A 24,442-nucleotide genomic window follows, 5' to 3' on the forward strand; every position below is an offset into this window, starting at 1 on the left:
TCTGCTGAAGGCCCATTTCCATTTCATGTTATTAACTCTGGAGCAATATGTTATTTCTGTCCAGAGGGCTCCTGGGGCTGAGGTGGCCCCTTTGTGATGCCGGAGGGGGAAACTTGCTGTTAATTAAACTTCACAGAGCCACGTGCATGACTTCCTGACCCTCCATGGATACCTAGGATACAGAGGGTCAAAACACCACATGCAAAAAAATGTCAAAGAAAAGGGAAGTGTCTGGTTTTGTGAGTTTCTTTTTGGAAAACCTCTCTGACCATCCTGAGTAGGTATTAGAAGAAAGCTGATACATGTGTTTGCAATACAAGCCCTATGTTTTTGGTTTGTGTGTGTGTGTTTCCCCCTGTCCTCTAAGGGAAGCTTTGTTGCTTTTTCCTTCTGAAGCAGGAATTCCACTTAGTCCTGGAATTGTTTGACAAGAAGTTACCTGTCGATGCTAAGCAGATAAGCAGCATGTTAATACCCTCTTCGGTTTCAGACTCGGAAGCCTCCGTCCTCTCCCTTACACAGGGCGCAGCAGAGCTGGGCTCGCTGGTATGCGTGCGTCAGCTTGAGTGACTGTGATCTCAGACAAGCCTCCATAGAGCCCTTGTTCATTTCTTGTGGCATTTCATTAAGTGTCAGAAGTCTTTCATTAGTTATCAGAACAGAGATCACATTTGCCATAAGAATTGCCTTGTTGAACCCTCTCCAAGTCATTCATCACTCAGATTTGAGAAGAGACAAGGGTGGGTGGGGGAGTGGGCTGGAGTAAAACCTGCCTACAATATGTGCGTCCCAGAAGGGGGATCCTAGCCTTCAGTCTGGAATTTTCTTTCTTTCTTTTTGGTTTTTTTCATTTTTCGAGGTAGGGTCTCACTCCAGCTCAGGCTGACCTGGAATTCACTATGTAGTCTCACGGTGGCCTCGAACTCACGGCGATCCTCCTACCTCTGCCTCACGAGTGCTGGGATTAAAGGCGTGTGCCACCACGCCCGGCTCACGTCTGGAATTTTCTAAGGTTTATCCTTCAAGGTACGGTGGTGGTGGCAGCGTTAGTTACCCTCGCAGCAGGATGAGACAGGAATTTCCTGACGGTGTGCCTGGCATTCCCTTTATTCACGCGACCTGCGGAAATGTGCACGTGTAGTAGCAATCCTCACGCACAGCATCCTCTCGTGCCACGTGGTTTATTTGTGTTTCGTCTCAGCAAGCCCCAGTGTACAGCTGAGACCCGAACCTGAGCCAACATGAAACGGGGTGTTAGTTTCAAGAAAGTCCTTGAACCCCCAAACCTAGGATCATATCTACTTTTTAAAAAAAAATATTTTATTTTTATTTATTTATTTATTTGACAGAGAAAGAGGGAGAGAGAGATTGAGAATGGGCGCCCTAGGGCCTCCAGCCACTGCGAACGAACTCCAGACGTGTGCTCCCCCTTGTGCATCTGGCTAACGTGGGTCCTGGGGAGTCGAACCTGGGTCCTTTGGCCTTGCAGGCAAATGTCTTAATGGCTAAGCCATTCCTCCAGCCCTCATATCTACTTTTAAAAAATATGTTTACTCATTTATTTATTAAAGAGAGAGAGAGAATAGGCATGCCAGGGCCTCCAGCCACCGCAAATGAACTCCAGACACGTGTGCCACCCTGTGTGTGCATCTGGCTGATGTGGGTCCTGGGGAATCGAATGTGGGCCCTTAGTCTTCACACACAAGTGCCTTAAGTGCTAAGCCATCTCTCCAGCTTTTGTGCCTACTTTTAACCAAAGAAAGTAAGACTGAGAAGGAAGGTTATTAATTGTTTATATTTATTTAGGGACACACAGAACCAAGGGAAGGCAAATGAATTACGTTCACGTGGTGGGCCTAGAAAAAAACACAGGGAGGACAAGAAAGAAGTACAAAGCGCTCCTGCCGTGTGGAGAAAGAGCCCATGTGGAAAGTAGGGGTTCAGGGGCTCTCGACGAGGAGGAACGCACCAGAAGCTGGGAGTTCACCAGTGGTCAGGCAGGCCAGAGAGCTTGCCCTGCCCCCTACAAATGTATTTATAACCTTATGGTGATAAGCCCTGCTTTCTGGCTCAGGTGAGCCAGAGAGACAGCCGATTGGCCTATTCTAGAGGAAGAGGCTAGCCATGACACCAAGTTCTGGGCTCTAAGCTTGACCAGCCACAATGTCCCGATTAGCTTTGGATTCTAGTCAGCGACCTCTCATCCACAGACGGGCTCAGGTGTGGGAAAACGGGTCTAGGGAACTAGGCAAGAGATAAGAAGTCAGATCCTTTGCTCTCTAGCAAGCGCGGACCTGCCTTCCTTGTTAGGAGCCCTGTCACCCTAACTGCCTAGCAAAGCTACCTGACTCCCTCTTAAGAGATGTCCCCAGTGTCCTGCTTCTGTATGGGTACATTGGGTGTTGAATGCAGGGGTGTCTGGCCCCCATCATATCTTCTCTCCCCACTGCTGCCCTGAACCCATGTATGGGTACAGGTAACTTGTCACCAGGTGAGAGGGTTGGGGTTAGTCTCTGTGTTTGAGCTGTTTTAGTCACAGCCTCCCTGTTGGAGCTCAGGATCAGGGACTCATGACCCCTTGAGGGCTTCTCAGGTCTTTGCCTTCTTATCAACCTGCAGACCTCTCTTCTGTGTGTCAAGTTCATCCAGCAATAACAAGTACACCACTTCTTGGGCTGGAGAGATGGCTTAGTGGTTAAGCGTTTGCCTGTGAAGCCTAAGGACCCCGGTTCGAGGCTCGGTTCCCCAGGTCCCACGTTAGCCAGATGCACAAGGGGCCGCACGCATCTGGAGTTCGTTTGCAGAGGCTGGAAGCCCTGGCGCGCCCATTCTCTCTCTCTCCCTCTATCTGTCTTTCTCTCTGTGTCTGTCGCTCTCAAATAAATAAATTAATTAAAAAATATTAAAAAGAAAAAAACAAAACAAGTACACCACTTCTTGTTGACTGACGGTTTTCTGTGTGCGTGTGTGTGTGTGTGTGTGTGTGTGTGTGTGTAGACTGAATAATGATATCCTCCTCCCCTACCTAGGATATCAGACCCTCATCCCCAGAATCTGTAAATTCCCCCTCATTTGGAAAAAGAATAAAAGGAGTCTTTGTATATGTGAATCAATTAGTCTTGAGGTGGGGAGATGATCTTGAGTTATTCAGGTGGGTTTTATTTTTATTTTTAGTTGATTTCTTTTGAGTGTGCATCTATGTATGTATGCATGTGAGGGTGCATGTATTTGCACATGTGGAGGCCAGAGGATAACCTCAGGTGTCATTCCTCAGGTACAGCATCCACATTTCCTTCTGAGACAGGGTCTCTCATTAGCTTGGAACTCACCAAGTAGTAGGCTAGACTGGCTAGCTAGTGGGCCCATGGGCCCACCTGTCTCTGCCTCTCCAACACTGGGATTAAAAGTGTGTAATAGTTTACCCGATTTAAAAATATTTATTTATTTATTTATTTATTTATTTATTTGAGAGAAAGAGGCAGAGGCAGAAAGAGAGAGGGTGGGGGGACGGGGAGAATGGGCCATCCAACCCTAACAAATGAATTCCAGACGCGTGCGCCACCTTGGGCATCTGGCTTTATGTGCGTACTGGGGAGTCAAACCTGGGTTGTTTGGCTTTGCCAGCAAGTGCCTTAACGGCTAAGCCATCATTCCGGCCCCCAACTTTTTTTTTTAACTAGGGATTAAACTTAGGTTTTCCTGCTTTCTGAGGCAAACACTTTCCTAACTGAGCTGTCTCCCCAGGCTTGAGTTAATTGTTTAAGTTAGCATACAGAAGAATGGGTTTCTTCTGATGTCTTCATACACATATGTCAGTCTATTTGGTTGTGTGTGTGTGTGTGTGTGTGTGTGTGTGTGTGTCCCGAAACTAGAGAGAGAACAGGAAGAGAGGAGGCAGAGATCTTAAGGGAGGGGGAAAAGGACAATGAAATACATGTGACATGAAAACAAAATGGGGGACAACTTGGGAGGAGGAAGAGGAAGAGGATGGACAGACTGGGAAGAATGTTGGGAGAGGGGGACTTAGATGTAGTCTTGAGTGTCCTTATAAGGAATGGGCAGAGGAGGACCTGGGAAACAGACACAGAGGACAAAGTGATATGGCTACAGCATACTTACACACAAGAACACACACACACAAACCACAAGTTTTGAAACTATAAGTTATGTTAGGATCATTATTGTTGTTGTGCTAATGCGTTCAGCAGAACGGACAGAAACTCAATTTTCAGCTTTCCTCAACCTGCAGAGGGGTCAGCCTCTGGTTCAGGGGGCACGGTTTGGGTGGCCCCAGGGGAGAGGGGTGAGGAGCCAGCATTCGCCCAGCATCTGCTCTGGCCAGGCTCGGTGCCCCACAGGTAATCTCATTTGGTCTCCCCCTAAGCCCCTTGTAGTCCCAAGAGCCAGTCGGGGTTCAGATTACGACTTAGGCTGGCAGCTTCCACTCCCAAGGGGCCTCCCCTTACTTACAATGGAGGGATGAATGCCTGTACTGTTCTTTCGAGCAAAGCTGGCCCGTGCCTCTCCCCTCCATGTTTGGCAGTCAGCTCTGCAACCGTTTTCACGTGTTGAGGTCAGTGGGCTGTGCCTCTGGCTTTCAGGGCAGCGCAGCCCTCATGGGAACTGCCACATACAGGGTGACCACGGGAGGCCACACCTTTTGCCTGCGTGATTTCATTGCGTCTGTACAATAGACAGCTGATGTAGGCATTGTTATCTTTATTGAGTTGCTGGAGTAAGGAATATCTGGGCTCTTCCCATGATCCTCTGGTACCACCTCTGGCCTGGTTGGTAGCTTAACCACCTCACCTGTAGGGTATGTCCTTCCTAGCACAAAATAGGATGAAATACTCATCTTTTTTTTTTTTAATTTTTAAAAAATTTTTTATTTATTTATTTGAGAGTGACAGGCACAGAGAGAAAGACAGATAGAGGGAGAGAGAGAGAGAATGGGCGCGCCAGGGCTTCCAGCCTCTGCAAACAAACTCCAGATGCGTGTGCCACCTTGTGCATCTGGCTAACGTGGGACCTGGGGGACCGAGCCTCGAACCGGGGTCCTTAGGCTTCACAGGCAAGCACTTAACCGCTAAGCCATCTCTCCAGCCTGAAATACTCATCTTTAATGCCTCTCTCTCTCTCTCTCTCTCCCTCTCTCTCTCTCTCTCTTTCTCTCTCTCTCTCTCTCTCTCTCTCACACACACACACACACACACCTCTCCATTAACTCAACTTTATATAGATCCAAAAGATGCCCTTTCCTCTGGTCAAGTTCATTTCCCCACTGGCAGGCCACACTTGCGTGACCTTGGGTTAGCGAATCACTCGTCCAGGTGTGAGCAACATCTTTGCAGCCACTTGATTGGTTTCTATGGTCTGGACACGAGCTTCCCTCCATGCCCTCTCACTTGTCCTCATTCCATCCCCCTGGGCCATGCTGAACACAGTGCCTATGACACAGTCCTGGAAATCCAGGCTCACGGAGTTACACGGCAGCACCAGTGAGCCCTGCGGGTAACTCACTTTGAGGGGCAGGGCCTTTTGCCATATGGTTCTGGAAGAGGAGATGGATGCTTGATAACCATGTCTGGAGGGTGAGGCTAGGGCTCATGGGCCCCAGGACAACAGGGTCTGTTCTGAAGTTTGCTTTCAGGCTTATTTTGTAAGGTGATGGTGTGGAGGCACATCCCTGTTAACATCACCTCTTGGGAGGCCAATAGGTTGGTCACTGAGGATAGGAACCTCTTAGAACTTGGCTTTTGCCGGGCGTGGTAGCACACGCTTTTAATCCCAGCATTCGGGAGGCAGAGGTAGGAGGGACATGGTGAGTTCAAGGCCACCCTGAGACTACTTAGCGCATTCCAGGTCATCCTGGGCTGGAATTAAACTCTACCTTGCAAAACCAAAATAAGTAAATAAATACCTTGACTTTCCATGCAAAGGGTGACTTTTTTTTTTTTTTCTTAAGTAGAAGCTGCGTGTGGACATGTCATGTGTTGGTACCATCATCTCCCTCTTCCCGGCCCCCATTCTGCTGAGGGCCGTGCTCAGGGGGTTGCTGGTGTTCACCATGGGGCTGTGGGTTATGAGTTGTGAGAGCAGCTGTCAGTCACTGTGGGGACAGGCAATGCCTGTGGATGTTCCCTCCCCACTCTTTGTCTTGCCAGTGATGGCATTACAGGCACATGTTGCCATGCCCAGCATTTTGCATGGGTACTGGGGACCCAAACTCAGGTGTTTATGCAGTATAGGAAGCAGCACTGAGGCATCTGCCCCCCCCCCACCGACCCTGAACTCAGTCTTTTTGTCTTTATGAATTAATCCAAAGCTCCAGCCATTATTGACCCATTTGGTTAAAAACACTGAGCGATTAAGCCCTGGGCTTTCACATGTGTTATTTCAGCAAACATTCGGGGTGTTTCTGTGTCTGAGTCAGGGTTAGCGCTGGGCTCGTGCGAGTGGACCAGCCAGGCGGCGCAGCATTGAAAGGTGTGTGAGGAAACTAACACGTTCCTTAACAGCACGGCCCGGCCACAGAGTGAACGCCGCAGGAAAGGACGCGTAGGTGGTCCACACGAGTGCTCACTGTGTGTGTGTGTTGGGGGGGGGTGTATATGAGGAGCCAATGCTTTATTTATTCATTTGCAAGCAGAGAGAGAGAGAGACAGAGAGAGAGGAGGAGAGAAGCAGTGAATGGGCATGCCAGGGCCTCTTGCCACTGCAAATGAACTCCACCTACTAGGGAACTGGACCGAGGCCATCAGGCTCTGCAAGCAAGTGCCTTTAACTGCCGAGCCATTTCTGCAGCCTGATTTATTATTATTATTATTATTATTTTTGGTGAGGCAAGCTCTCCCCTGGATGCCAGGGATGTTGCCTTTTACTGCTGAGATCACAGAATTCCCCCCCCACCTTCAACCCTCACGAAGTCCAAGGAGATTCACCTTTGAAGGCTGGCCCTGAACTCGCTGTTGTACACCAGGGCTGGCTTTGACCTTCAAACCATCTTTCTGCCTCAGCCTCCTCCCAAGTACTGGGGTTATAGGCATGAGCCACCATGTGATGTCTGGCTCTTCCGCTCTCTGGTGTTAACAATCCTCAGTTTTGGAAGACCTGTGGGAACAAGGCAGTGCTGAATGGGAAATGTGCGTCTCAAATCGTGCCCCCTGCTGGCAAGCCAGGAGTGCTGCAGGTTCCGCAGACTGCCGTGGGGAACCTTGACCCTTTGGCGCTGGATGCCTCTACATGTATGGAGAATAGCTCCTAGGTGTAACTGTGTAATTCATACCATCCAAGTTCCCTATCTATCTATCTATCTATCTATCTATCTATCTATCTATCTATCTACCTACCTACCTACCTACCTACCTATCATATATCTATCTCTCTTATAATTCCTACCATCCAAGTTCTCTATCTGTCTTTTAAAAGATATATTTCTGGTGGATGGAGAGATATCTCAGTTAGGAAAGGGTCTGCCATGCACACATGAGGATCTAAATTTAATCCCTAGAACCCACATTAAAAAGGGGCATGGTGGCACACACCTGTAGCCCCACTTCCTAGGAGGTTGAGACAAGAGGAGCCCCGGAGATCCCTGGCCAGCTAGTGTAGCCTACTTGGTAAGCTTCGGACCACTGAGAGACCATTTCTCAAAAAAGTCAGATGGCAACTGAAGAGCGACGCCTGACATGGTCCTCTGCCCTCCCCATGAATGCACACATATGTGCATCTGAACACAGACGTGTGCACACACTCAAATGTGCACACACAGAAAAGTTACATCTGGTCTTACTAATGAATCGTCACTTCAAGTCCCGTCTCCTTCCCGCCTCTCCTAGCTTTTGGGGGGGGGGGCAGCTAAGTAGAAGGAAGGGCCTTGTCATCTCAGAGAGAGGCTAGGACGGGATGTGCATGTACGTCTTGAGTCTGGGGCAGAAACAGCTCCGGGTGGAGCATCCTCATGTTTGCTGAGTTTGTGATACACAGAGCTTCATAGTTCCTTAGGCTGATCGGTGGTGCGAAGACTGGGCAGATAAATTCGCTCCTAAGCACTGGTTTCATAAGAGTTTCGGTTTGATCAATAAGAGTGCCAAGTGCAAATGTGGCATGAAGGATCTATTCAGTGCCTTTGGGTGTTATCTATTATCATCCATGCTTTCTTTTTATTTTGTCTTTTTATTAATTAATTAATTTATTTATTTGAGAGCGACAGACAGAGCAAGAAAGAGGCAGATAGAGAGAGAAGGAGAATGGGCGCGCCAGGGCCTCCAGCCTCTGCAAACGAACTCCAGATGCGTGCGCCCCCTTGTGCATCTGGCTAACGTGGGACCTGGGGAGTCAAGCCTTGAACTGGAGTCCTTAGGGTTCACAGGCAAGCACTTAACCCCTAAGCCATCTCACTAGCCCCTATATTTTTAATTGCCCTTATTTACTTATTCATTTGAGAGACAGTGAAAGAGAAGAGAAAGAGAGAAAAAGTGGGCACACAAGGGCTTCCAGCCACTGCAAACAAACTCTAGACACATGTGTCACCTTGTACATCTGGCTTATGTGGGTACTGGGAAATCAAACCTGGGTCCTTAGGCTTTACAGGCAAATGACTTAACTGCTAAGCCATCCTTCCAGTCTTTTTTTTTTGCCTGTTTTTTTTTTGAGGTAGGTCTTGCTCTAGTCCAGGCTGACCTGGAATTCACTATGTTGTCTCAGGGTGACCTTGAACTCACAGAGCTCCTCCTACCTCTGCCTCCAGAGTGCAGGGATTAAAGGCATGCTCCTCCACAGGAGCCTGGCATCATACGTGTTTTCGATACCATCTGGTACCACTGGCTTTCACCTATTCAGCTGTCTTCAGGAGTAAGTGACCTGCTGGCCCACCAATGTCCTTGCCATCAGATTTGTGACGAAACTTGCTTCTCTTAGCAACTTCACTAAAGGACCCAGATGCAAGGAATATTGCCTCTCTTAGTGCTCAAAGCCCAGAACTTGCCCAGCTGTGTGAGTTGCTGGCCTGGCTTCTGCAATGAAATGCCTGACAAAAACAGCTGACAGAAGGACTTAGTTTGGCTCACCGTGGAGGGCACAGTCTGTAGTGGCGGGGAATGCATGACAGCAGAAAAGTGAGGCAGCGAGTCACCTGGCACCCATGGTCAGGAAGCGGAGAGTGCTGAATGGTGGTGCTCAGCTCACTTTCTCCTTTTTACTTGGTCCTGAGCCCCAGCCCATGGAATGGGACCACTCACATTTAGGGTCTTCCTACTTCACCTCACCTACTCTAAGCAATCCCTCATAGACATTCTGTTGTAGACAGCTCCGTACTGCTGGGACCAACATCCAGCCAGACACAGCTCATGGGAGGAAGGGGTTGACTTCAAGCTTAGAGATCCAGAGGGCATTCCAACAATGGTAGAAGAAACTGCTTACCTCCATACATCCAAACACAGAGGAAAATAATTGCAGCAAGCAAAACACCAATAATTGCAGCAGCCAAAACACCAACACCACAGTGAATACACATGCCAGATCACAAACCTGCCCTCTACACTTTTGGGATGGAATCCAGATTGATTCCAAACACTCCTTAGGGCTGGACCCACTGACATGTCCCAGTGTAGCAGGAATCTTAACCTCAATCAAAAAATACTTGATGGAGCCGAGCGTCGTGGCGCATGCCTTTAATCCCAGCACTCGGGAGGCAGAGGTAGGAGGATCGCCGTTAGTTCAAGGCCGCCCTGAGACTACGTAGTGAATTCCAGGTTAGCCTGGGCTAGAGTGAAATCCTACCTCAAAAAAGCAAACAAACAACAAAAAAAAAAAACTTGATGGAGGGTCCATTATGGAAGAAGTGGCAGAAAGAACTTAAGAGCCAAAGGAAAGGTAGGACTGCTTACAATGCAATCGTCCAGACAGAAATTGGCCTTGAGATCCATGACCTCACAGTGCCTAGCACTACCTTTACAAGACCCTCATAATAGGAGGAAAAGATGATGACATCAAAATAAAAGAGAGACTAATGGAGAGAGGGAGGGGATATGATGGAGTGTAGGTTTGTAAGGGGGAAAGTGAGGGAGGGGAGGGAATTATCATGGTTTATTGCCTCTAGGTGGAATGGAAGCTGCCAGTAAAAAATAAAAAGAAAGAAAAAATACCTGAGGGGCTGGAGAGATTGCTCAGCAGTTAAGGCACTTACCTGCAAAGCCTAATGATGCAGGTTCAGTTCCCCAGTACCCACATAGAGGCAGATGCACAAAATGGCACATGCATCCAGAGTTTGTTGCAGTAGTTAGAGGCCCTGGTGTCTCTATATTCCTTCTCTCTTTCTCCTTACAGATAAATAAATACAATAATTTTTTTACAATACCTAAGGCTAGGGTGGACATATATTCACATTCAAACCACCACACATGCCCAGAAGTTTTCTGTCTTCTGTGAGTCTAGATCCTCTCATCAAGTTGACAATATTAACCATCGTGCATGCTCAACAGCACAGAGAGACTTGGCACACGTGAGTGTGTGAGCTACGGGAGCAGCCTCTCTGAGTTCCCCGTCCCGTGGGCTCTGGGGTCTTTCCCATGGAGGCTCTGTGGGATGCTGTGGCTGGAGTGTGGCTCATGTTAGTGCAGCTGAGGGGCTGGGACTGCGCACTGGGGACGGACTGAGTTTCAGGGGGAAAAGGGAATGGAAATAAACATGGAAAGTATAAGAAACATAAACGGGATGGCTTCCAGAAGGCAGGCTTCTCAGTGCCTTTTCCACTGCGCACTGGCAATTAAGAGGTGGGAATGCACCTACCGGTCACGCACTGCTGACAGCCTTGCCTGAGTGGATTTCCAGCGCAGTTGGTAAACAACAGTTTAATCGAGATATCATAAGCTTGGCACAAGATTCACCCTTTTAGAGCATGTAATTCAGAATTTTTAGTATCGTCACACGATATGTGGGTACCACCACTAACTACAGACATTCCAATCCCTGCCAAGAGAAAGCCTGTGCTGGGCTGGGGGATTGCTCAGTACTTGCTGTTTTGTAAAGCTGATGGCCTGGGTTTGATTCCCCAGTATCCACTTATGAAACCAGATGCACCTGTAAATTGGCCCATGCATCTGGAGTTCGTTTGCAGTGGCAGGAGGCCCTTGTGTACCCATTCTCTCTCTCTCTCTCCCTCTCTTTCTTTGCTCTCAAATAAATGAAAATGTTTTTAAAAGCTTGTGTCCTGTAGCTGCCACAGCCTGTTCCTTCTGCCTCTAGCCCCCGGTGACAAGTTTGTTTGTATAGGTGCGTCTGGTTTGTATACACATGTCACATGCATGTACGTGTCGCATACATGCTTCTTTCACTTAACACATTGTGTGTGTGCATGCACATGTGTGTGAATGTGCACTTTTGTGAGCGGAGGCCAGAAGTTGACCTCAGATGTCACTCCTCAGGAGCCATCCTCTTTTTTTAAAAAAGTTTTAATTTTTATTTATTTGCAAGCAGAGAGAGAGATAGAGAAACAGAGAGAGAATGGGCACTCCAGAGCTTGTAGCCACTGCAAGCGAACTCCAGACGCATGTTTGCCATGTGCATCTGTCTTACGTGGGTCATCAAACCTAGGTCCTTTGGCTTTGCAGGCAAGTGCCTTAACCACTAAAGCCATCTCTCCAGCCCCTATCCTCCTTTTTTAAAGACATGGTCTCTCATTAGCCTGGAGCTTGCTGAGTGGGTTAACCTGGCTGGCTAGTGAGCCCCACAGATCATCTAGTCCATTTTCCCAGCACTTTGATTACAGGCACATCCTTCTGGGGCATGAGTGCTTTGGCTAAGGTATGGGCAAACCTGATTTACAGACAAGTAGTACTGAGGTCAGAGTGAGGCAGAGACCCATAGTGTGTGACATTAAAGGACCATCATTTCTAGGTTCTAGAACTTTCCTGACCTCCAGAGTGTCTCCTGGAATGGCATATCCCATTGCTTCATTAGGCAGTGTGGGCCTGTTAGGAGAAACTGAGGCACAGAGCTCCCAAATTAGCCAGATGGCCTTACCCCTGCCTGTGAGAGCTGGAGCGCAAACCCAGTGATCCTGGCTCCAGGATTCTGTCGTAAACCACGACAGTATGTTGACTCCCAGTGTCTCTGATCCTCAAACCGGGGCTTTTCTGTTTCTCAGCTCTTAACTTTTAGAAATCAGCCAGAATTTTGTCAAGGGGGGGAACCTGAAGTAAAATTCCACAGCTTGGTTCTGGGAGACCAAGCATAACCAAGCAACTTCACAGGCCCCAGGACGCTGACTGCACACTCTCCTGCAAGGGTTAAGTAGCCACACAGATCTTGGAAGGTTAACTAGCCACAAGGAGTTTTCAGACACACCAGGGCTTATTTGTCACAACTCTGTATAAGTCTACCCCATTCTGTGGTGTCCCCCCTTCCCGCCTGATCCCTGCCAGTGGCCAGATGGACTCTGGCCTGCTGGGAGAGGAGGCCACCCTGCACCAGCAGGATTGTTCATTCTGACCGGTCACAAGGAAAACAAATGCTGTCTCAGAATGGCAGAATGGGAATTCTCTATGGCTCACCCAAGTGTTTGAGCCAAAGATTCAGAGATCGAATCTCTTGCAATCATGCTCGAATTGCCTGCTTATTTATTTGAGTCTGTTCATTGGAGTGAAATGGTCATTGGATAATGCCTCGCCTCGTTCTTTCCAATCTTGTGCTTACAGTGGGCTTTGAATGGTTCCTAGATGTAGGCAGAGCCCTGCACGAGGCAACATGAACACAAAGAGAGACATCTGTGGGCCTGGGGAGGTAGCTCAGTGGGTAAAGCCAGCATGAAGACCTGATTTCATATCCTCAGAACCCACGCAAGATGCTGTGTAAGGCGGTATGTGTCTTTAATTCTGGTACTGGGGAGAGAGAGGTAAGAAGCCGCAAGCACTCGCTGGCTAGCTGGTCTAGCCAAAGGGATCAACTCTAGGTTCAGCCAGGGACTCTGGCTCAAAGAATAAGGTGGAAAATGACTGAGGAAGACCGCGGACATTGACCTCTGTCCTCCACACGCATGGACACACGCAAATTGGTGTAGCCACACACGTGTACCCCCACACATGTGTGCACAACACACATAGATATACACACTGCAAAAAAAAAGACACAAAAATGCATAAATAGGGCTGGAGGGATGGGTTAGCAGTTAAGGCATTTGCCTGCAAAGCCAAAGGACCCAGGTTCAATTCCTCAGGACCCACGTTAGCCAAATGCACAAGGGGGAGCATGCATCCGGAGTTCCTTTGCAGTGGCTGGAGGCCCTGGTGCGCCTATTCTCTTCCTCTCTCTCTCTCTTTCACTCTCTCCCTCTTTCTCTGTCAAATAAATAAACAAAATATTTTTAATCATAAATAAAAATAGACATTTGTACTTGTCTGTATATCCCGCATGGTAAGGGGCCACCTTGGAGAAGAGACTTCCACAGGTCATCTGCCAGCAGTGGGTCCTTCCTCTGCTGCCCAAAGATGAGGTCATCAGCCTGGGTCCATCAGTATCCACTGAGTGACCGCCTGTCCAAGGCAAACAAGCCTAGCCGTCCACATAAGCCACAAGCTCGGAGGCTTTACTGTGTTGATGCCACGGCTTTCTTCCCCACAGACGCTGGCCATGGCTGCTGTGCAGTTTTCATGTTTTTATTTGAAGGTGTAGTTCTCCTTTGTCACTTTGGTCCTCAAAGCACTAGGTCTGTGGACCAGCGACATTGGCATCTCCTGGGAACTTGTTTGAAATGCAGAGTCTCGGGCCCCACCCTGGGTCTCCTAAATGGAGCCTGCAGCTAACAAGATTCTGGGTGGGGGCCGAGGAAACAGCTACGTTAACATTTGCAAGCATGAGGACTTGGTTTTGACTCCCTGATACCCATGCTAAAAAAAAAAAAAATCCAGGTGGCGCATGCCTTTAATCCCAGTACTTGGGAGGCAGAGATAGGAGGATCGCCATGAGTTCAAGGCCATCCTGAGACTCCATAGTGAATTCCAGGTCAGCTTGAGCTATAGTGAGACCCTACCTCAAAAAAAAAAAAAAAAAATCCAGTTGTGTAGGCACATGCTTGTAGTGCCCGTGCTGAGGAGGCAGAGATCGAAAGATCTTTGGAGCTTCCTGGCCAGCCTTTCTAGCCTAATTGGTGAGCTCAATGAGAGATTGTCTCAAAATGACCCTAGACAGTGCCTGAGGATGACACAAGGAGGTTATCCTCTAGCTGCCACACACACACACGTTTACACCAGTACACACCTGTGCACACACACACACACACACACACACACATGCACACACCAAGATGATCCTGGGTATAGCAAATGTGAGAGGCACTACTCCATTTATCCACTACCTTCAGCTAAGATCTTTGGGACTAGAATTTCGTTTTTGGTAGGCTTTCAGATCTTAAAAACATACACACACTGAAATTCCTTCTCTTTCCTCCACATGAGGTCATTCATTTTACCTGGCCTGCCACAAGAAAGAAAAAGGTGAATTATGTCCAAGTTCTATATGTATATTTTAAGACTAACCTCTTAATTGCATCTGTTAAAGCCCCCGTCATTAACTGGGACCCAAACGCTGCCAAGATTCATTGAGAAATGCCTAAAGGTAAAATAAACACGGCAGCAAGGTTTCATTCAAAACCAGATCAGCCGAGAATGGAGGTGAAATTAGTGATAAAGATGTTAATAATTAGTTATGCTCTGTTAAACTTTAGGTCCATGGCTGTGTAGAGTGGAGAAAGAATTTTCTCAGGAGGGCAGAAATCAACGTTTCACCTTGCTTGCTATTTTAACGTTCTTCTTTTGGCGGAGCCATCCTGTGAAAGCCCTTGGGCACGTTTCCCATTTTACATAAATGTAGAATTAATTATTATGGAAGCATATAATTTTAGAGCTGGAGCAACCTTGGCGGTCATTTAACCCAGTCCAGTCATTTTACAAATAAGTAAAACTAGAATGACTTAAGCCCGGCCACCGACTGTTGCAACCTGGGCTTCCCCAGGCTCGGACCGATGACCGTGAACCTTCCCAGAGCCTCCAGACACATGTACTTCCTGTTGCCTCAGAATTCCCCAAACACCTTTTGTTGGGTTGCTAAGTTTTGTTTTGTTTTTTTTAATTGATCTGTGCATTCTTTTTCTGGCTGATTTTGATTGTAAAGTTGAGGTCCTGGGGACATTATCTGCTTCATTTTCTCTTTCTGCTAAACCTTAGGATAGGCATGTCTATGATGCATGTGTGTGACTGTGGGCTTATGGAGAGACCGATGCTCATGGGGAGGGCAGAGGACAGCTTTGGGTGTCACCTTTGTCTTCACCCTTGTGGGAGACAAGGTCCCTTGCTCACTGTCATGTACTCCTGACTAGCTTGCCTGAGAGTTTACGTTCTCCTGTCGCCCCCTCTTACAGCATGTAGCTGTAAGAGCATTGAGATTACGGACATAGGCTCTTTATTTAAATGTAAATTTTAAGCAGTTTATTTGAGACAGAGAAAGAAAGAAACAGAGAGTGTGAGGATGGGTACACCACATCCTTTTGCCACTGCAAATGAACTCCAGACACGTGTGTCACTTTGTGTGTCTGACTTTACATGGGGACTGGAGGACAGAACTCAGGCTGTCCAAGCTTTGCAATCAACGGCCTTTAGCAGCCGGAACGGTCTCTCTAGTCTTGCGTCTGCTCTGCTGGGATCCGAACTCAGGTCCGTAAGCATGCGCAGCCAGCACCTTGGACACAGAGCCGTCACCCAGCCCTCACTCTTCTCTTTCTCTACCAGCCCTAGCTCCAGACTTTGCAACCAGTAGCTGCACAATAAACTGACACGGAGCCCTGAACCCGGTTATTTTTTTTATTTTTTTTTTTTTGCTTTTGCAGTTCTGGTGCTGGGGGGCGGGGTGGTGACCGCAGGACCTTGTGCGTGGAAAGGACGTGCTCCGCCTGCGATCCGCACCCTCAGCCCTGTTGCTGTGACTCATCTGGTGACATCAGAACCCATTCTGTTGTTGTACATTGTTGACTTGAAATTGGCCATGGTGGGAGTGTTTATACTTTAGAAGTAGGCAAATCTGGGCTGGAGAGATGGCTCAGCATCAAGTGAGCTTCCCACGCAAGCATGATGGTCCTGAGATTGCCAGGGTTCCAGTCTCCACATTCTGCAGAAACAACTGTGGGTGGCCACAAGCTCCTAGAATGTGCCCCACGGGAGAGCACAGACTGGAGAATCATCTGAGGCTTGCGAGCTCCACAACCAATAGAGAGACACTGGCTCAAAAAAAAAAAAAAAAAAAAAAACAAAAAAAAACATGGCCATGGGCTGGAGAGATGGCTTAGCGGTTAAGCGCTTGCCTGTGAAGCCTAAGGACCCCGGTTCGAGGCTCGGTTCCCCAGGACCCATGTTAGCCAGATGCACAAGGGGGCGCACGTGTCTGGAGTTCATTTGCAGTGGCTGGAAGCCCTGGCACGCCCACTCGTTCTCTCTCTCTCTGCCTCTTTCTCTGTCTGTCACTCTCAAATAAATAAATAAAAATAAACCAAAAATATTATTTAAAAAAAAAACATGGCCAAGTAGAAGAATGGTGGAGAGGGATACCCAGTGTACCGCTCCGGAAACCGTAGGTGATCATACCTTGAGGCAGGCAAGCATTTGAGATGCCACACCACACACACAAGCAGGTAAACAAGTAATAAATACAAACATACACACAGATGTGTATATGACATAAAAACCTAAAAGTAATAAAATAAAACAACTTTAAAAATAAGTGGGAAAATCTTCAAGTCAGGGCTTTTTGACTCTGGAAATTCCGGTTGTTAAACATTTATGAGCATGACCCCTACTTCATGATTTTCACAAGGTCTCTGAAGGCTGTGGGTGCTCACAAAATCTGAAGCTACATCCATGGCCAGTGTGAAGAAAGTCACTTACTCGTTGCTTAGAATGGGTGGCCTCAGGAGTGATGGAGTAGATAACTGCTCTGTCCCCTCTGGTCTTTTTGGGTTAAAGTCAGTGCAAGTTAGTTAGGACTGCATTAGAATGTGAAGGCTCAGCTCAGCAAAGGCCCACATTTCTTGGGCAAGCATTTTGGGGCCTGCATATAGTCATGGAAACCAAGTCTGAAATATCAGGTACCTTTGAGCGAGGGAAAAATATTATCATTAAAAACTGTGAACAGGAAAATTACTATGGTTGAAATTGCAATGATATCTTTATACTTCTCAAGAAACCTCAACAGCTTCATGTGTCCTCTAAAACACCCAAACTCACTGGTATAAGAGGCACATGCTTATAGTTCAAAACCCATTCATTTTTTGTTTGTTTGTTTTAAATTTATTTATGAGGGAAAGGGAGAGAGAGAATGGGCATGCCAGGGCCTCTAGCCACTGCAGACTCCAGACGCATACACCGCCTTGTGCATCTGGCTTTATGTGGGTACTGGGGAATCGAACCCAGCTCCTTGGGCTTTGCAGGCAAGCGCCTTAACCACCGAGCCATCTCTCCAGCCCTCCAACCTCATTTCTAACCATTCGCATTATCCACTGTGCATTCACCATTGATTCCTGCCTTCATTGTCCTCCAGCCTCTATGGAGCCTCTGCTCCGGCTGCCATCACGGCCCTGCTGGGCCCCGGCCGGAGCTCTGGAGTGCATACACGCACAGGTGTCTAACTGTTGGTCTGTTGCTGTGTCTCTCTTTAGGAGCAGGACTCGAGGCCCCATCGGCCCTGGCAAGTACGGCTACGGGAAGGCTCCGTACATCTTGCCCCTGCAGACGGACGCCACGCACACGCCGCAGCGGCTGCGGAGACAGAGGCCTTCGTCCAGGCATTCCAGGTCTCAAGGAGCATCTGCCCCCAGGCAGGGATACAGGCCATCACCGGCCCACGGGCTCCCCCGACACGGGCCTTTGTACCAAAGCGACAGTGGCCCTCGTTCGGGACAGCAGACCTCCGAAGCCTCCACCTACCAGCTGCCTTTGACTCACGACCAAGGCTTCCCTGCAGCGCCAAGTCTCTTCCAAGGCCCAGAAATCAGCAGCCATGCCGTGGGGGCCCACGGGATGGGGATGGCTCAGAGCTTCTCCCAGAACCTTCGATCCACAGCCATTTCGTGCATCGGGGCCTATCGGCGGTACAAGCTGTGTAACACCAATGTGAGTAGTCCGCCACACCCCGGCTGCACCCCGAGGCACCTCGCTCCCTTTCCTGCCCCTCAGGTGGTACCAAGTACACAGAAGACAGTCAGGGCATGTAGTTTCTGCCCTTGTCTTTTGTCTTCTTTCCCTCTCTTTTTCTCTCCTTGGAGTCTCCCTACATAGTTTTTTTGTGTTGCTTTTTTTTTTTGTTTTTGTTTTAGTACAATGAGTTTTTTTGGCATGTGGTTCTGTTAGTTTTCGCTTTATGCATTTTGAAGCCTTGTTATTATTTTTTTTAAAGGAAAGAGACTTTTATTAATGGAGCAGTGAATATATGATCAATACAGATTTTGAGAAAATCCACAGTTGGAGATGAAACTACACACAACAATAGGAGTCAGAAAATGCAGGGCTTTGCATATATCAGTAATTATCGTCACCAAACTCCACATTGCCTAGCTGTTAACTAGTCTCTTTTTCTGCCCAATTAGTTCATTATCCTGTATTTTCCATTTATCTTAACTAGGAAGCATTTTCTAAATCAGAAATTCGTGGATCATCTGGGTTGCCTTTTTTTTTTTAACTTTTCAATAATATGTTTTTTTTTTTTTTAATTTATTAGTTTTCTTTTCAGTAAATATAGGCAGTTTGGCACCATTGTTTAGGCTCATCCATGACCTACCCCCTCCTAATGGCCCCTCCTTGTTGATGTAAGTGGGTCGTGCATTGTGGAGTTAGCCCACAGTTATTATTATTAACATCAAAATTTAGGCTCGTCGCATTTTCTTGTTGAAAGAAAAATGATCATTATGATGGGCTGGAGAGATGGCTCAGAGATTAAGGCACTTGCTTGCAAAGCCTGACGACCCAGGTTCGATTCCCCAGCACCCACATAAAGCCACATGCACAGAGTGGCGTAAGGGTGGTGCTTTAGAATCTTACGCATAACGTATGGAATCGCTTCTTAATAATCATTCAATGAAGATATTATTATCTATTTCTGAGTGACAAACCTCCAGCGTCTCAGTGGCTTATATCAATAGTTCTTTGCTCAGGAACCTGAGGGTCAAGTGCAATTAGGCAACTAGCAGTGGCACCAAGGACGTGGGTGTTTGGGGAGGTGCCATCCTGTGAGGTTCCCAGACGCTGCCCTCCCTGATATCCCATGGAGCACACGCTTCACACAAGTGTGCCATGAAGGAGACTGATGGTCATGAGGAGTCTGCTCTCTGAGGGGAGGAGCCAGGACAGCTGGACCTGGACCATACGGGCACTCTGGACCCTCTGGTCAGCATTTACTAACCAGAAAAATGTAAAGCTCTGAGAGATAGGGAGAGGGCTCACTGGGTACAAGCACTTTCCATGCAAGCATGAGGGCCTGAGTTCAATCCCCCGCACCCACATAAAAAAAGCCAGGCAGGGCTGCCTAACCTTAGTGCTGAGGGCTAGAGATAGGAGCAACATTGAGGCTCCCTAGTTGGCCACGCTAACCACAAAATGAAAGCTCTGGATTCATCTAGAAACCGTCTTAGGAAATCAGGCAGACAAATGTGGAGGAGGACAGCCAATGTCTTCCAGTGGCTCTCGGGCATCTACATGCATCTACATCTGCACACGCATGTGCACATGCCACTTGCACACACATGACATATACTGTTATATACACACCAAAAGAAAAGAATCGGAATAGCAGTGAGGGTGTGTGCAATCTGAACACTCAGATCAGATATTAGTTCAGTAAGTATTTATTTGTTCCTTCTTCAGGCATTTTAATCATATCAACGTTTTTTTTTTTTTTTTGTTTGTTTTTGAGTCAGGGTTTCATGTAGCCCAGGCTAGCATCAGACTCCCTATGTAGTCAGGGATGGCTGTGAACTTCTTATCTTCCTGGCTCTGCCTCCTGAGAGCTGGGTTAACTTTTATATGCCACTGCACCTGGTTGCTTTAGGCCATGCAGTGGATTGAACTCAGGGCTTCGTGAATGTTGTTTAAACACAGAACTGCATCCTAAACCCAATATTTACTTTTTAATTTTTTTAAAAAATTTATTTGAAAGCAGAGAGAGAGAGAGAGAAAGAGAGAATGGGAATGGGAAGGGGCTTCACCAGGTCCTCTGGCCACTGCAAACGAACTGCAGATGCATGCCCCACTGTGCATCTGGCTTACGGGGATCCTGGGAAATCGAACACAGGGCATTAGGCTTTGCAGGCTATCTGCAGCCTTATCTGCTGAACCGTAGGTCCAGCCCTCCAATATATACTTTTATTAAAAACCTATAACAGAGCTGAATAGATAACCCAGTTGGTGAGGACTTGAACTCCATCCCCAGAACCTGTGGTTGAAAAACTGAGCACGGTTGCCTGGTTACATAGGCTTGTAATCCCAGCACTGGGGAGGCAGAGACAGGAGGATTTCTGGGATTTGCTGGTCATCCAGTTTAGCCTACTTGCTGAGTTCCAGGCCAATAAGTGACCTTGGTGCAAAAACAGGTAGATAGCACTTGAGAAACAACAGCTGAGGTTGTCCTGTGGCCTCACATGCGCACACACATGTGAACACACAGACACACAGACACACATTTTTCTGACCCCATTTAAATATCCTATTTCTTAACTTTGTGAGTTTTCTCTTCTCTCCAATTCACAGTAGCAAATAGAGGTTAAATAACTTCGGAAGATTCCACAGCCAGTGAATAATGAAGCCAGTTATCAGTGTGAGCCAGACAAGGTGGCCAAGTATGTCACTTTTAATATCCGTTTCAAGATGGTGCATAAGAGAAAAGGAATGAGGGAATGTTAAGAGGTTAAATTTCTGAGCTGCTACAATTTTCATTAATAATTTAATCTGCATTAATACTCGATACTGAGTAACAGGACAGCTGTTACATATTAGCTTCAATTTCCTCATTAAAAATATATTTCCTGCTATAGAGTCCATAGAAGTGACTTAATTTGTGATATTAATAATTCCTCGCAATGCCTGCATTGCTTTTAAACTTGTTCTTCCCACTGATGGATTTAAAGATTTATTAATTTCTATAAAGTAGTCATTTTGTTCTAAATATATAGCTAACCAGTCAGCCAAAAGTCTTAACTGAGCAACATTGCTTGTCTTGCAATGGGCTAGGTGCCATGAAAGAAAAAAAAGTCACATTATGATCTAGGGAGGTGGCTCAGCAGGTAAGAGCGCTTGCTATAAGCATGAAGGCCAGAGAGGGCCTGAGACCACCTGGGTTCAGTTCCCCGGGTCCCATATAAACAGCTTGGTTTGACCATGCATGTCTCTAACCCCAGTCCTGCAGAAGGCAGAAACCGGAGAATCCTGGGGCTTGTGAAAACTGCAGCTCCATGTCAGGCAAGACTCTGTCAAAGAAATATGCAGTTGAGGGCTGGAGAGATGGTTTAGTGGTTAAGTGCTTGCCTGTGAAGCCCAAGGACCCTGGTTCAAGGCTCGATTCCCCAGGACCCACGTTAGCCAGATGCACAAAGGGGCACATGCGTCTAGAGTTCGTTTGCAGTGGCTGGAGGCCCTGGCACGCCCATTCTCTCCCTCTCTCTCTCTCTCTCTCTCTCTCTGCCTCTTCCTCTTCCTCTGTCTGTCTGTTGCTCTCAAATAAATAAATGAACAAAAAAAAATTTTTAAAGAAATATGCTGTTAAGTGATAGGAGTGCATCTCAAGTCCTCCTCTGTCTTCCCCATGCTTACAAGCATGTGCGTGTGCCACTTGCACACACACCACACCATATCACTCATACCACACACACACGTGCACACACACACACGTGCACACATATCATATTATGAGTTTGAGGATTTAACTCAGCTTAGCATGTACAGGGCTTTCCGTCCAGTCCCCAGTGACACCCTCCAAAAAGTCATATGGTCTCCTTTATAGAATTGTCACAAGGATCAAATGGGGGTGATGCTGAAAAGGTGCTTTGTTACGTGAAAAAAATAACACGTTGCTTGCATCCATGATCGGACACAGCCCTCATTCGTGACCATCCGTTACTATTCTGTTACTGGGAATAGAGCAGCAATATACCTGGATGAGCAGGCATCTCCAATGTGAATTGTAGGCTCCTTAGGGTATGTGCCCAGGAACCGTATAGCTGGATCATATGGTAGGTCTACTTACAGCTGTTTGAGAACCATCCACTCTATTTCCCCCAATGTCTATGTCAGTTTATACTCCACTTACAGGGAATAAGGAAGGGTTCCTCTTTCCCCTCATCCTCACTAACATTTGTTGTCATTTGATTTTTTGGACAGAAGCAATTCTGACCAGAGTGAGACGGGATCTCAAAGTAATTACAATTTGTATTTCCCTGATGGCTAAAGATGTTAGGCACATTTAAAATATTTATTGAGCTGAGCGTGGTGGCGCACTCCAGCACTCGGGAGGCAGAGGTAGGAGGATCGCCGTGAGTTCGAGGCCACCCTGAGACTACATAGAGAATTCCAGTTAGCCTGAGCTAAAGTGAGACCCTACCTCAAAAAAAAAAAGAAAAACAAAAACAAAATTATTGACCCTCTGTATTGCTTCATTTGAGAACTCTCAGTTCAGTTGCATAACCCATTTTTTAAAATTTAATTTTTATGTATTTATTTATTTGTTTGACAGAGAAAGAGGGAAAGTGAGAGAGAATGGGCACGTCAGGGCCACCAGCCACTGAAAACAAACTTCAGATGTGTGTCACCTTCCCCCCCACCAACCTGTACATCTGGCTAATGTGGGTCCTAGGGAATTGAACCTGTGTCCTTTGTCTTTGTAAGCAAATGGCTTAGTCGTTAAGCCATCCTTGAAGCTTTTTTTTTATTTAATTTTTACTTATTTGACTGAGAAAGAGGGGGAGAGAGAAAATGGGTGATAACCCATTTTTATTGTTTTTTAATTTCTTACTGTTTTTTTTGAGTTCTTTGTATATCCTAGATATTAATCCTCTGTCAGATGTATAGCTGACACCCATTTTCTCCCCTTCTTTAGCCTGCCTCTTCATTTAGTTACATTTCCTTCCCTCTACAAAAGCCTTCGAATTTCATGAATCCCATTTGGTGATTATTGACCTGATTTCTTGAGTGACTGGAGTCCTATTCAGAAAATTCCTTACCTTTGCCTGTATGTGGAGGTGTTTCTCCTGCTTTTTCCTCTAAGAGATTTAGGGTTTCAGGTCAGATGCCAAGGGCTTTGAACCATGTGGAGTTGATTCTTGTTCACAGAAAGATCAGCATTTGGTTTCGTTCTTCTATGTATGGATGACACCCACTTTCCCCAGTACCATTTGTTAGAAGCTGCCTTTTCTCCAGTGAGTACTTTTAACATTTTTGTCAAAAATCAGATGCCTGTAGCTACATAGATTTACATATAGGTCTTCTGTTCTGTTCCATTGGACTACACATCTGTTTTTGTGCCAGTACCATGCTGTTTTTGTTATGATGGCTCTGTTATATAACTAGTAGTCAGGTATAGTGGGACATTCAGTATTATTATCATTGCCATATACGTAGTTCTTATTTATTTACTTTGAGAAAGAGAGAGGCAGAGAGAGAGAGAGAGAAAGAGAGTATGGGTGCACCAGGGCCTGCAGCCACTGCAAATGAATTCCAGACACATGCAACCCCTTACATGGATACTGGGGAGAATCCAACCAGGGTCCTTGGGCTTCACAGGCAGATGGCTTAACCACTAAGCCACCTCTCCATCCTAGCGTTGGAACTTTGATGAGAATTGCACTAAGTCTGTGGATTGCCTTTGGTAAGATGTACATTTTCACAGTATTGGTTCTTCTAGCCCATGAGCATGGAAACACCTCACCTCTGACTCCTGCAAGATGAAAGCTCCATGCTGGGGCGTACAGAGATGGACAGGAGTAGCAGTCTGAATTAGGAGCAGATGTTTCTCAGGCTCATGTAAACCAGAATCATGTTTCATCCCTGCTCATGGCTATTCCCTCGGGGCCCTAATGGTCTAAAGGAGGGGAACAGCCTCACACGCCGGTACTTGGTAGTCATTGTACTTGGTGCTGGAGCACTTGGCAAGTACTCTGGGGAGCCTTGGAAAGGGAGAAGCACTCTGGGTTGGGAGAGGCTTTGTTGAGGAAGGGACTGTTAACCTAGGCTTGCAAGGATGGCCAGCAACGGGTGGGGGGAGGGAGCGTGTGGGAGGAAGAAGCAGTTTAGTCAAAGACAGGAAGCAAGAAGTATTGTGTCTGTGACACCTGCCAGGTGGCAGGGAGTCATCCTCCTTTCTGTTGTGAACAACCACAATTTTTAGTGAAGAATTTATCCTTTAACATCTCAAAATGGAG

At 47.0% G+C, this 24,442-nt stretch overlaps 1 protein-coding gene across 1 annotated transcript in view; it reads left to right on the top strand.

Moving 5' to 3' along the window:
- Positions 1-24,442, top strand: part of Thsd4 (thrombospondin type 1 domain containing 4) — a 694,201-nt gene that overhangs the window by 116,932 nt on the left and 552,827 nt on the right. Inside the window, exon 5 of the mRNA XM_045160247.1 lies at positions 17,699-18,152. Within this exon, the coding sequence (XP_045016182.1) occupies positions 17,699-18,152 (454 nt within the window). The remainder of the gene's footprint in view (positions 1-17,698; positions 18,153-24,442) is intronic.

The sequence above is a fragment of the Jaculus jaculus genome, chromosome 10, assembly GCF_020740685.1.
Source record: "Jaculus jaculus isolate mJacJac1 chromosome 10, mJacJac1.mat.Y.cur, whole genome shotgun sequence".
Taxonomy (NCBI): domain Eukaryota; kingdom Metazoa; phylum Chordata; class Mammalia; order Rodentia; family Dipodidae; genus Jaculus; species Jaculus jaculus.